The 12,618-nt window shown below is 40.0% G+C and overlaps 1 protein-coding gene across 2 annotated transcripts in view; it reads right to left on the bottom strand.

The window, feature by feature from the left end:
- Nucleotides 1-12,618, bottom strand: part of PRKCB (protein kinase C beta) — a 623,945-nt gene that overhangs the window by 352,363 nt on the left and 258,964 nt on the right. For both annotated transcript variants that reach the window (XM_027859746.1, XM_027859745.1), the window contains exon 4: nucleotides 2,957-3,068. In XM_027859746.1, the coding sequence (XP_027715547.1) occupies nucleotides 2,957-3,068 (112 nt within the window). The remainder of the gene's footprint in view (nucleotides 1-2,956; nucleotides 3,069-12,618) is intronic.

Here is a 12,618-nt window from a genome sequence, read left to right as displayed (position 1 = left end):
TTTGGATTTGGAGTCAGAAGACCCAGATTTGAAACCTAATTCCAACCTCATAGCTGTGTAATCTTGGCCAAGTCACATTGCCTCTTTAAGTTTCAGTTTCCCAAATTGTAAAATGGGAATAAATCATGCATTAACTAGCAGTTGAGGCAGACAGATGGTATAGTAGATAGAAGGCTGAACCTGGAGTCAGGAAGAACCGAGTTCAAATCTGGCCGCGGACACTTACCAGCTGTATGAGCTTAGGCTATCATTTGTTTATCCCAGTTTCCTCAACTGTAAAACGGGAATAATAATAATTGTAAAATGGAAATAGCACCTACCTTCCAGAGTTGTTACAAGGATTGAATTAGGTTATCTGCAAAGTACTCAGCACTGTGCCTACCACATGGTAGGTACTAAATAAACACTACCTACTATTTATTATATTATCAAGGTGGCACCACAGTGCACAGAGCACTAGGCCTGGACTCAGGAAGACTCATCTTCCTGAGTTCAAATCTGGCCTCGGACACTTATTAGGTGTGTAACCCTGAGCGAGTCACTTAACTCTGTTTGTCTCAGTTTCCTCATCTGTAAAATGAGCTAGAGAAGGAAATAATGAACCACTCCAATAACGTTGCCAAAAAAACCCCAAATGGGGAGTCACAAAGAGTCAAACATAACTACTACTGCTACGACTATTACTACCACTACTGTCATTGCTACTACAGCTGCTGTTGTCACAGGATTTCTACGAACAAAACATGCTGTAAACTTGGAGCACTCCAGAAACGTGAACTCTCATCGTCATCATTTCCATCCCTATGCTGATCCACACCTGCTATTTTCAGTCATTCCTGCTGGAGGGAGGTGAACCCTGGTCCTCAAAGGCAGCCAGCAGATGCAGTGCAAGGGGCAGCAGGGGCTATGAAGCTGAAACCCCTCAGGAGTGAGCCCGGTAATAGGCTGCATGCCTACTGTCTGATGACCAGCCTTGCTAAGTTCTGAGACAAGGATACAGGCACAGGTCTGGGGTTGCCTTCCAGTAAGGTCACTTCTCAAGAGGCATAACTAAAGGCCACGTATAAAGGGCAATGCTAGTTATCTGTAATTGCTGATGACTACAGACTGGCCACAGGGGTTCTGGGTCATCCCTAGATCACCAGAGGGAAATGCATTGTTTTGGACACAGCCAGTCTCGAAGACTATTTATTGATTGCATTTGGGGGGCTGTGACCAGTCAGTGGAGTGAGTACCCACACTGATGAAATTACAAATCCCTGAAATAGCAAAGTACTCTTGCCTGCAGAGCCTCCAGCTGTTTGCTTCTCTGCCTTAAAAGTTGGCTCTTTTCTTTGCTTGATGAAGGCATTCTCAATTACCAAGTGCTCCAGACGATGTCACTCAACCTACCCTCAAGGGTTCCTAGCAGACATGGGCTAAATGTATCTAGTCTAGCTGACTCTGCGCCAGTCCCCAAGGAAGGCCAGCTTCTGCTTGGAAAAAAAAGGATGGCAAATGATTGCTAAACTGCACTGTCTTTTAAAACCTCTTGGTCCTGACTGATGAGAAATAATCATACCTTCTTGTGAAAGGAAACAGTGTAATAGAAAGAGTCCTGAACTTGGAAGTCAGATGTCCTAAATCTGATACTTATAAGTTAGCAGCTAGGTGGTACAGTGGATAGGGCTCTGGACCTAAAGTCAGGAAGACCTGAGTTCAAATCTAGTCTCAGATGCTTACTACCTGTGTGATCCTGGGCAAGCCACGTAACCTCTCTCTGACTCAGTCTATTCATCTGTAAAATGGAGATAATAATACCACTTACCTCACTAAGTTGTTACGAGAACCCATCAAGAATAATAAACAAAGATCACTTTGCAAACCTTAAAGTGATATATCAGTGTTATCTATCATTATCATTATCATTATTAAGAGAAGCTTATCATCAGAGCGTTGGTCATTAGAGCATAAGTTTAGAGATGGACAGGACCTTAAAGTCATAGATTTAGAGTTGGAAGTGAATTTAATGTTCATCTAGATCTGAGTCTCTTATTTTAAAGATGAAGAACTGAGGCCCAAGAAGTTAAAAGACTTGCCCAAGTTAAGTGATTTTACAAGTAATAAGGGCCACAGCCAGGAACTGAGCCCATGTCCTCTTGTAGGACTCCAAATCTGACTTTCTTTCCACTGTATTTCACTGCATCTAACCCCTTCAACTAACAGATGAGGAAACTCAGACCTGTCCTGATCAAGTGAACTGTCCAAGGTCCTAAAGTGGTAGCAGAGTCAGGATTCAAACCCAGGTCCTCTGACTTCAAATCCAGTACTTTATTCACTGCACCATGCTCTCCCCCAATCAGAGATAAGGAGGCATTGTATTTGAGGCATGAGTGAGGCAGTTTAGGTTTCAGGAATTGTTCCTAGTTTTAATTTAGCTGGAACATAGAACACATGGAGCAGAATAATATGAAATGAGGATGATAACTAGGGGATTTTGTCTGTCCATTCTCATTTCATAACAAAAGCAATAGGGGATCACTAAAGATTGGGGGGCTGAATAGGCACATGGTTACATTAATCTGACAACTCTAAGTTCTTGGATGATGATTTTATTTTTGACACAATTTATAAAGAGCATCTTAACAGGTGTGAAAGAATTGCCATTTGCATTGGAACAGGGAATGCCCACCTTGGTGAAATTATAGAGCTAGAAACTGTTGAAGAGTTACAATCTTCCCAATAATCCTTGCTCCAGAATCCACTTGGCCTTTAAATATCTGGGTGAGGGAAGAGGTGTAGTCCTACCCTAAACTAAGGAGACAGTAACAATCACATTTCTGTTTCCAAACCACCCAACCTTGACCTAAAGAAAATTCACTTTGAACATAAACAGCAAACCCATCAAACATGTCCCTCTTGTTTGCTTCCAGCAGCCAATAAGTAGACAGAAAAGAACTGAGGGGACTTCACTTACTGTCACATTTCATTCCTTGGTGAATGAGCCCATACAGCAAAGAGCCGCAGTGATCACAAAATGTTGGACTGGAGTAAGTGTGGATTTTAAACTTATGCTTGCTCCGTGGGTCCTGAAAATCAAGGGGAATAAAGGATGATTGTTAATTTATACGAATTTCCAATAAGCCAATAATAGGTCCAAAAACACTAGGTGATCATTTATAAATAGCTGTATAAATAATGAACACATATTTCAACTCTTATTGAATGCGTCCATTCCTGTAGAACCCAGTCTGTTCTACTCTGCTCTTGTTATTCTCCCAACCAAATGTCATCCCATTGCCAATAGGATAAGGACCAAATTCCTTAGCCTACCATTCAAAGCCATCTACAATCTATTCTCAATCACCTCTACATCCTCATCTTATACTATTCCCTTTTATATCCTGCTTTTCAGACAAGTGACTTGCTTGCCATTCCCCAAACAGATCCCTTACATTCCCTTGTTTCGACTCCTTGTCCATACTGGACCCTTTGCTCAGAATTCCATCCCCATTATTTATTATATCCATCCATAAAGGCCTCACTCAGGTGCCTTTTTCTTTGTGAAGTCTTCCCCAATATCATTAGTCAGAAGTCATCTCTTCCTGAATTTTACTGTCATAGATGGCATTTTGCTCATATCTTTAACAATTCACTTTACTCCACTTTAGAGCAAAAGTATGGATGCCCTTTAATTAAAAAAAAACACAAACAATAATAAATACACAGTAGAAAATAAACTCTAGATTGAAGCACAGAATAAATTATGAATGGGCTAGACAGATTCTAGGATAGAGTTTTAAGTAATGATCATCAATAGCCCTACCAGGTCTTCAGAAGCAAGGACAATGAAGTTCCAAAGTAAGGAAATGGAATTTATTTCAGCATATCTCAGCTTCAAAACATTATGAAATTTGGAGCAGAAAGGACCCTTATAGATAATCTAATGCAATTCCCTCATTTAATAGTTAAAGAAAGTGAGGCCTAGAGTAGTTAAATGACTTGTCCATGGTTGCATGTTGTTGTTGTTCAGGCGTTTCATTTGTGTACAATTCTTTGTGACCCATTTGGGGTTTTGTTGGCAAAGATACTGTAGTGGTTTGCCATTTCCTTCTCCAGCTCATTTTACTGATAAGGAACTGAGGCAAACCAGGTTAAGTGACTTGCTCAGGGTCACATAGCTAGTAAGTGTCTGAGACTGGATTTGAACTCAGAAAGATCAGTCTTTCTGACTTGAGCTGCCCTTGGTTGCAACCATCCCCAATGTCACATAGGTAGTAATAAAACTAGGATTTGATCCAAGATACTCTCACTCAAGAACTATTTCCGCTATATCAATGCTGCCTCACTACTATATTTCAAGTTCTTTCAAAAAAATTTTCATCTCCTTATCTTAGGTAAGAGGTTTGTGGATGATGAATGAGCAGCATCACCTCATTGCGTATAGCAGGTACTTTAGTAATATGTCCTGAATTAGGGGGCAGTTAGGTGGCACAGTGGATAGAGCACCGGCCCTGGAGTCAGGAGGACCTGAGTTCAAATCCAGCCTCAGACACTTGACACTTACTAGCTGTGTGATCCTGGGCAAGTCACTTAACCCCATTGCCTAGCCAAAAAAAAAAAAATGTCCTGAATTAGATTACATTCTTAAAGTGGTCTTTCCCTGATGCAGACCCAAGTGTCTGTATTCCTTTATACTGTCTCTGATCTCTTATACCCTTCCCAAGATGATCTTCCCTACTGAAAAGACGAACTTCATTGTAAGGATAAATAGGGTACATGTCAGTCAATTGGCAGCCTCCTGATTAAAGGCCATTGTCTTCATCAAATATCCCAAAATCTACCCATGAGAAAGGCATGAGATCACTTACGAAACATAAATCTCAAACATGGTTGTTATTGGGTAATACATCATTTTGAACAATCCTGAAGGGAAAGAAAATCAAGAATTTAAATTTGTGTGAATCATTTTAATTTGCTACTATTTTTCTTCACAAGGTTCCAAATCAATGCTGTGCCCGTGAGATGAACAAATCCGCCCTTAATTCAGTAGAGCTAAAAGAATGAGACACTTGACTTTAGACTCCTGCTGATTTAACAGCATAGCATTCCACACTAACACCCTTTCACAAGTAGAATGTTATAACCATAGACATTCTTTCTTGTGCTTGATCCAAATGGCTACTTTCTAATAGCTGGCTTTGCCGAGTCTAAAGAAAACATTAAGAGTTTCTTGTTTAATGACAATTAAGCAATCTCTTGGAGGTCCCCAGACAATGAAATCTAGTTTATTAAATCATGTTTCCAGCAATATTCCCCAGCCTTCATCATCATTATGCCATGTTTACTTACTTCTCACTTGAAACTTTACCTGGAAGACTACAACTTAAATCTGTCCAGTTCTTACTTTCCTGCATTCTAGGCATTTTAAAAGGCCAAGATATATGAAGAATGTATTCCGATTCACCATCAAAAGAAAGTCAATAAAGCCGAGCACCTACGTATGACAAACTGTCCACAACTGAGATAATCTTCTGAATTTACTGAGTGCTTGATTCTGCCTTCCTGGCATCAAGTTTTATTTGATCCTGAATTGTTTTTTGCCTGCACTTCACCCTCTGATACTCAACCCTTTAAAGTGACTTGGATGTCCACAGTGTCTGATCATGATAATACTTTGGCAATGGCTTTCTCACTACTTTTAAGGTATGTGGAAACTTACTACCTGGGTGACCCTAGGCAATTCTCTTAACCTTTCTGTGTATCAGTTTCCACAAATCCACAAAATGAAGGAGTCAGACTCAAAGGCCCTCTAAGATCTTTTCCAGCTCTAAGTCTATGGTCTTATTTACTGCCGTCTTTCAACTGTTATACTCTGCAATTATGAAGGAAGGAATCACCTTAGGAGAGATTGGGCATGTTTATACTACACAAAGAAGCTCTGAGTCAATCTCTCATCATGGTGTGGTTCTCTGAGTGATAGTAACAAATTCTAATTTCTTACTCACCTCTTCTGTGGTTCTCCGAGAGAGAGCAAATTCTAATCTCTCGCATACCTATTCTTAAAACTAACAGAGCCAAGACAACAGAGAGTGAGGGCTGCCCTGAAATGCCCTGCATTACCTATGGTTAACCCAGATACAACTCCACAAATCCTATGGATAGACTCCACACAATTCACAAAGAAGGATAGCAAGGACAGTGGATCTGACACAATCTGGGCTACAGACACTGGCTGAGTCCTGGACCAAGTCACTTGAGCAAAAAAAAAAATAATAAATCCTTAATGTGGGCTTACTTTGTGCAAGGCATCAAGGATCCAAAGACACAATAAACTAAGGTGCAGTCGGTATTTAGGAGGGTGAAGAATGATTTTTAAAATGTACAGGTAATAGTAATAGCTAATAATAGCTAACATTTATTTAGTGTTTACTACGTGCCAGGCATTGTGCTAAGTGCTTTATAAGTATTATCTTATTTGATCCTCACAACAACCCTGGAAAATAGATGCTATTATATCCCCATTTTTCAATTGAAGAAACTGAGGCAAACAGAGGTTTAATGACTTGCCCACAGCTAGTAAGTTTCTGAGGCTAGATTTGAACTCAGGGCTTCCTAACTTCAGGCACAAAAGTTTTATCAACTGTACCACCTAGTTACCATGAAGAGTCTGTCTTGGGGAGTAGGAAGAGATAACTTTGGATAGGTAAAGAAAGCAACAGGAAGTTTCTGAGGGAAATAATTAAATGAGTGTAATAGGACATCTGGGTTCTAATCCTAGTTCTGATACTAGATATGGAATTGTAGGCAAGCTACTATACCTCTCAGTTAAAAAACCTTTGTTAGGTATTTATCATGTACCAGACAGTTTTCTAAATCAGAGAAATTAAGATAATTATCCTTGAACTACCTTGAGGGGCAGTCCAGGTAGGGGAAAGACTGAAGAACTTGAAGTTTTTCATACAAGTCAATTAACTTATCAGGGTCTCAGGGCAAATCTCTAAGATTTGCTACAAATGGATTGTACCTATTTTGAGGAGAGATTTCTTTGTACTAGTTAGCTCACAGGGTTATTGTGAGAAAAAAATATCTTCTAAAACCTATAGGAACATGCAAATGAGTGATTTTTGTTAGGAAGTTAATTCTGATAGCCCCAAAGGTAGATTGGAGGGAAGATACCAAGTAGAAGATGGCACAGTAATCTAATCCTGGGTTGGTTAGACCTTGGACTGATCATCAAAGGGGTAGGAAAGGAAAGAGAAAGAGAAATTTGATAAATGCTGTACAGAGAGAATAGAACATGGTGGCCTAGAGAAGGATTGACGCTGACTCATCCCCAAAAGGAAAGACCACATGATGTGTCTATTCTGAAAGGGAAGATTTATGAAACAATGTCAATTGTCTGGGATGACAGTACCCCTGACACATTGGCTAGCATGCCACTACTGTTACCGAATAGCATGGTCTTAGTCAGAGGAATTGTGTGAGAAAAATTCCTCTGGCCCCCATTTATTGTGCCCTTTATAGCATGACTGGGCTCATCTCCCAGGCTTCGATTTCCTGTTACAAATTCCTTTCCTACTGTCTGCCTAGACTCTTGGATTTGATTACTACATGATTTGATTATTAGATGAACTTTGTCCTCACCCTAAACACTTGGACCACACCCACCTTCTCTAGGATTATTCTTTCCCTCAGATCATGTTAATTGTACCTCTTTTTCCTTACCATGTCTCAATCCCCTTCCCAAGTTTGAAGATCAATAATCATCAGTCACCAAATTGATAGGGCTGTTCCAAATTTGGTATTTTTAGTTCTTTTTGAGGGAAGGGGGCCTGAATTGTCATACTTCCATCCTTCAAGGCCTATCTTTTCCACGAAGACTTTCTTGATCTCACCAGCCCACTTTGAAGGTCACTTTAAAGTCATTAAATCTCAACCCTCTAAAGACTTTGAGTCACTGATTGGGGAGCACTTAGAAGGAAAGCCTCCACAGAGGGAAAGAAGATCTGGGTTTGAATCCTTTCTCAGACACAGTTGTATGGCCATCAGTAAGTCACTTAACCTCTGAGTGCCCCAGTTTCTTCATATATAAAATCAGAATGATAGTACTTTTGGGAAATAGTATGGTCCAGAGGATAGAATATTGACTTTGGAGTCAAAACTGCTAAAAATAAAGGGCAGGCAATTCTGGGTCAAGGCAGGGTTCTGTGGGCAGAGGACACAAAGAAATGGTCTAGAAAGGGGGTAGTTAACATGGTGTCATGATACCATGAAAGTGATCATAGGGGTCTTTTGTTCTCACACAACTTCTCTGCCCCAGACAGCATATATCCCATTAACTCCTTACTCTGCCATGGTCTTAGGATTAAATACTAAGAGTGGGAATGGACCTTAGATGTCACCTACTGTCACCCTCTTCATTTTATAAATGAGGAAACTGAGGCCCAAAGAAGTTAAATGAACTGTCCAAAGCCACATAAGCAGAAAATTTTACAGTGTCAAGACTTGAAACCCCATCTTTTGACTCTAAATTTAACATTCTATTCACTGGACCATACTATCTCCCCAAAGTACTATTATTCTAATATATATGAAGAAATTGAGGCACTCAGAGGTTAAGTGACTTACTGATGGTCACACAACTGTGTCTGAGAAAGGATTCAAACCCAGATCTTCTGACATCAAATTAAGTACATCTACTATGCCCCACTACTTTCCTGTTGGTCCTGGACAACAAAAATGAGTTTGGTCTTACTTAACATGTCTATTAATGATATGTCAGGACTGTTTCAAGAGAGATGAGCAGTGCTGAGAAGTCAGGCTAGAAAAGGGGCTGGAGGAGGAGTGGGGAGGAGTTGGAGCTTCCAGCCTAATCATTTAAGCAATGGCTGACACAGGCTCAGTTGATACTGGGCAGAGGAACATAAGGCAGGGGCAGCACAGGTCCCAACCACATCCCTGAGCACCAGTATGTCCCTCCAATCTAGCAACACCCCATGTCTAAGTAAAATAAATGAATATCTGTTATAGAGACATTGGCAAAGAATTAGGAGGTAATGTGTGAAGAGGAAACAGTAAAGCTGGAAATACTGTACCGCAGTCTGGATAAAGATTGCCTCCACAAAATAAAGATAGGCCACCACCACCAATGGTCAAGAAAAATGTGTGTATGTGTGTAGATATACATATATACAATATGTGTATATATGTGTGTATATGTATATATGTATGTGTATAAACATACACACACATACATGCACACATACATGAAACAATGAAAATAATAAATAATACCCATTGATTATATGCACTCTGGATTTATATAAACTATATGTGGGGTGAGGTGGGGAAAGTGCATTGGATTAATAGAGTAAATTACTTAGAGAGATGGATAGGAATTGGACCTATCATTTCCTTGACAGAGGGCATAGCCAAATGAGAAAATTCCCTCTAATACAGGTCAGTCCTTTCTTGACAACATATAGTGTCAGAAAATTGCCTAGAGCACTGAGAGGTTAAGTGACTTGTCCAGTCACATAGCCAGTAGGTATCAGAGGCAGTACTTGAACTCAGATCTTCACTTCTACTTTCTACATATAGTTCTGCTTGGTTTCAACTCCATGGAACATGTCTCATTGCCAGCTAACCCCTATAGTCCCCCCTCCAGATTCCAGATTCCTTTCATATGTTGTCTTCCCCAATTAGAATGTAAGCTCCTAGAGGGCAAGAGCTGATTTTCTTTTTCTTATTTGTATCATCATTATTCAGCACAGTGGCTGGTTTAAAGTAGGTGCTTAATAAATGTTTATTGAATTGAATTCTTGATTCCAAGGCTAGCACTTTATCTATCGTGCCATGCTTCCCATCTAGAAATATGGATGGACCAAAATATTTCAGATGGGAAACTTATATTCAAGAAGAATCCTGAAACCATTCCATGAGATATATCTCCCTAAGTAAAGCAGACAGCCTGGCCCTTCACCTGTAGATCCCTACACTGGCTTACACATCCTGGGCAGTCACTAAAGGTTTGATGAATGAATACTAAGGAAGTGGAAAATTACACTGATAACACTAAAACAAAACAAAACAAAAACTGGGTCTTGGCTTTCCTTCATGCTTGATAATTCAAACCTTACTTTGACTAAGAACCACATGGCCAACCAGTGGCTGACTACAGAGACATAAATTTATTTCCTGGTCTGATCTTCCTTGGGTCTGTACACTCAGATTAACTACGAAAGAAAGAAAAGGATGACTGATGGTGATATAGCTGTGTTTCTAAGGCTAATGATCAGCTCTTCTATTGCAAGGCCTTGAAGCGGGGATGGAGTGGGTTTATGCTTACGTCTGATGCATCAAAGATCTGAGTTACAATATTTTTAAAATTCTCACTTCAGATGCATCACAAAGCTATGGTACAAAACAAATCCATCTCTGTAATAGAGTAGATATAGTTGAAAGGATACTACTTGGAGTCTAGAGATCTGGGGCTGGACTACATTCTGTCATTAGCTAATTGTGTGATTGTACCTAAATTATATCCCCTTTCTATCTAAAATTTCTTCCTCTGTAATGAGAGGAGACTAGATCAGGGGTGCTTTACCTGGGGTCTATGAAAATATGGTTTTTAAAAACATTTTATTACTGTATTTCAGTATAATTGATATCCTTTGTAATTCTACACATTTTATTTTCTGCATTTAAAAGCATTATTCTGAGAAAGGATCCAAAGGCTTCAGACTGCCAGAGGGCTCCATGACAGAAAAAAGGATTAAAAAACAAATCCATTTCCTACATGTCCTCTAAGGACCTTTTCTAGCTCAGATAATCAATACTCTATTGTCTCTTCCAGTGCTAACATTCTATGTACTAAGGACCCTTCTAGTCCTCAGCTTCTGCATTCTAAGGTCCTTTCTGACTCTAATATTCTGGGATTCTATTATCCTATGTTTGAGTACAGCCTATTTTTATGGAGACTGTATTTTAGCATCCGATGTCCCCATTGAGTACAGTAGCTGTTTAAGGGAATATTCACACTGCATCAGATCACACCCTCAAGTTATAAATAAATCCTCTCTCACCCACCAACACACACACACCCCCTCCCAGCAACCCCCTTCCCCAATCATGGCAAATGCCAGGGATGCAGCACATTCTTTCCTCTCGCTGCTGAATTTGGAATGCTTGAATGCAAATATATGACACGAAATTACATAACCTCTGAAGTCCCTGTTAGCTTGATTTATGGTTGTATTTCAAAGCTCCCAAATATGCTCCCACCCCACTCTGCTATACCATGGTAGACCTCAGAAATCTGCTTTTCAGAATAGCACACAGAACCTTTTTATAGCTGAATTAGTGAATTACAAAGTGAATTCCCGCAAACCATGCAGTTGAAAGAAAATACTTCCTTCCTCCTTCTTTCTGGGTGGCGATGAGCCAAGGGAAAGGGCCCTAGGCCAGAGACTGCCACAGACCTGCCCAAGGAAGGAAGAAGACCTCACTTGTTCATAGCAAGCAGAAATAAACACTGCCCCCAAATTAGGGAGAAGGGAGTCTGGAGGACACTTGTGTCAAGACTGACCGTGACTTTTTTCTAGACTGGCCATAATCCAAGGACTACTGGTACATCCAGGAATGTTCAGTTGTTCATTCTTTACAGAAAACATTAGTAAACTAAGCACCAAGAACTAGAGAAAGACAGCAAATGTAATGGGGAACTAGGAATATATCAAAGAAGGTGGGCAAACCTATCCAGTTAATAATTTATTAACTACCTGCCTACTTGTGCCTACCTGTGCAATTATTTACCTGTACTACCCTGAAGCCAGGCTCTGCCACTGTGTAAACTTGAGGTCACACCACCTTTCTAAGCCTCCATTTCTCCATCTGCAACATGAACTAGGCAATCTCTAAGGTTCCTTTTGCCTCTAAATTGTGGGACTTGTGATCTGATGTGGTATGTTCCAGCAACCTTAAAGTTTGGAGTCTAAGATACCTGTGGGATGTAAAACCTTGGTTCCAGATAACTGATAGTGACACCTACTTTGCTCTATGGAGCATGGGGTAGTGCACTATGGACACAGACATGTTATATATCCTATCAGTCACAATTGCTCTATTGGTTTATTTTACTTGACTGCTTTTTACCATCAGAAGAGAGAGTTCTATGGTAAGAGAGGAGGGAATAATTAGGAAGTTAAAGTAAAATTAAAAAAAAAAAACAAAAGGTATCAATGAAACATTTCTCAAAATAAAACAAACAAAAATACAGATATATATATATGGGTATTTGGCCCTATTCTCTTGCTATACACATTCTCCCTTAGAGAGCTCATCTGCTCTTATGGCTTCCACTACCATCTCAATGCAGATGACTCTAAAACATATAGGTCTTTAATTCTGACTTCTCACCTTTCTTCTAGTTCCATTTTTCCAATTGCCTGAGGACATTTTTTTTTTTTGGTGAGGCAATTGGGGTTGAGTGACTTGCCCAGAGTCACACAGCTAGTAACGGTTATGTGTCTGAGGCGGCATTTGAACTCAGATCCTCCTGACTCCAGGGCCAGTGCTCTATTCACTGGGCCACTTAGCTGCCCCAAAGACATTTCTCATTAGATACTGACACTATTT

This window comes from Vombatus ursinus, unplaced genomic scaffold (genome assembly GCF_900497805.2).
Source record: "Vombatus ursinus unplaced genomic scaffold, bare-nosed wombat genome assembly UNPS02014171.1, whole genome shotgun sequence".
NCBI lineage: Eukaryota > Metazoa > Chordata > Mammalia > Diprotodontia > Vombatidae > Vombatus > Vombatus ursinus.
Note: the sequence above shows the minus strand (reverse complement) of the source record. Positions and strands in the feature narration are given on the sequence as shown.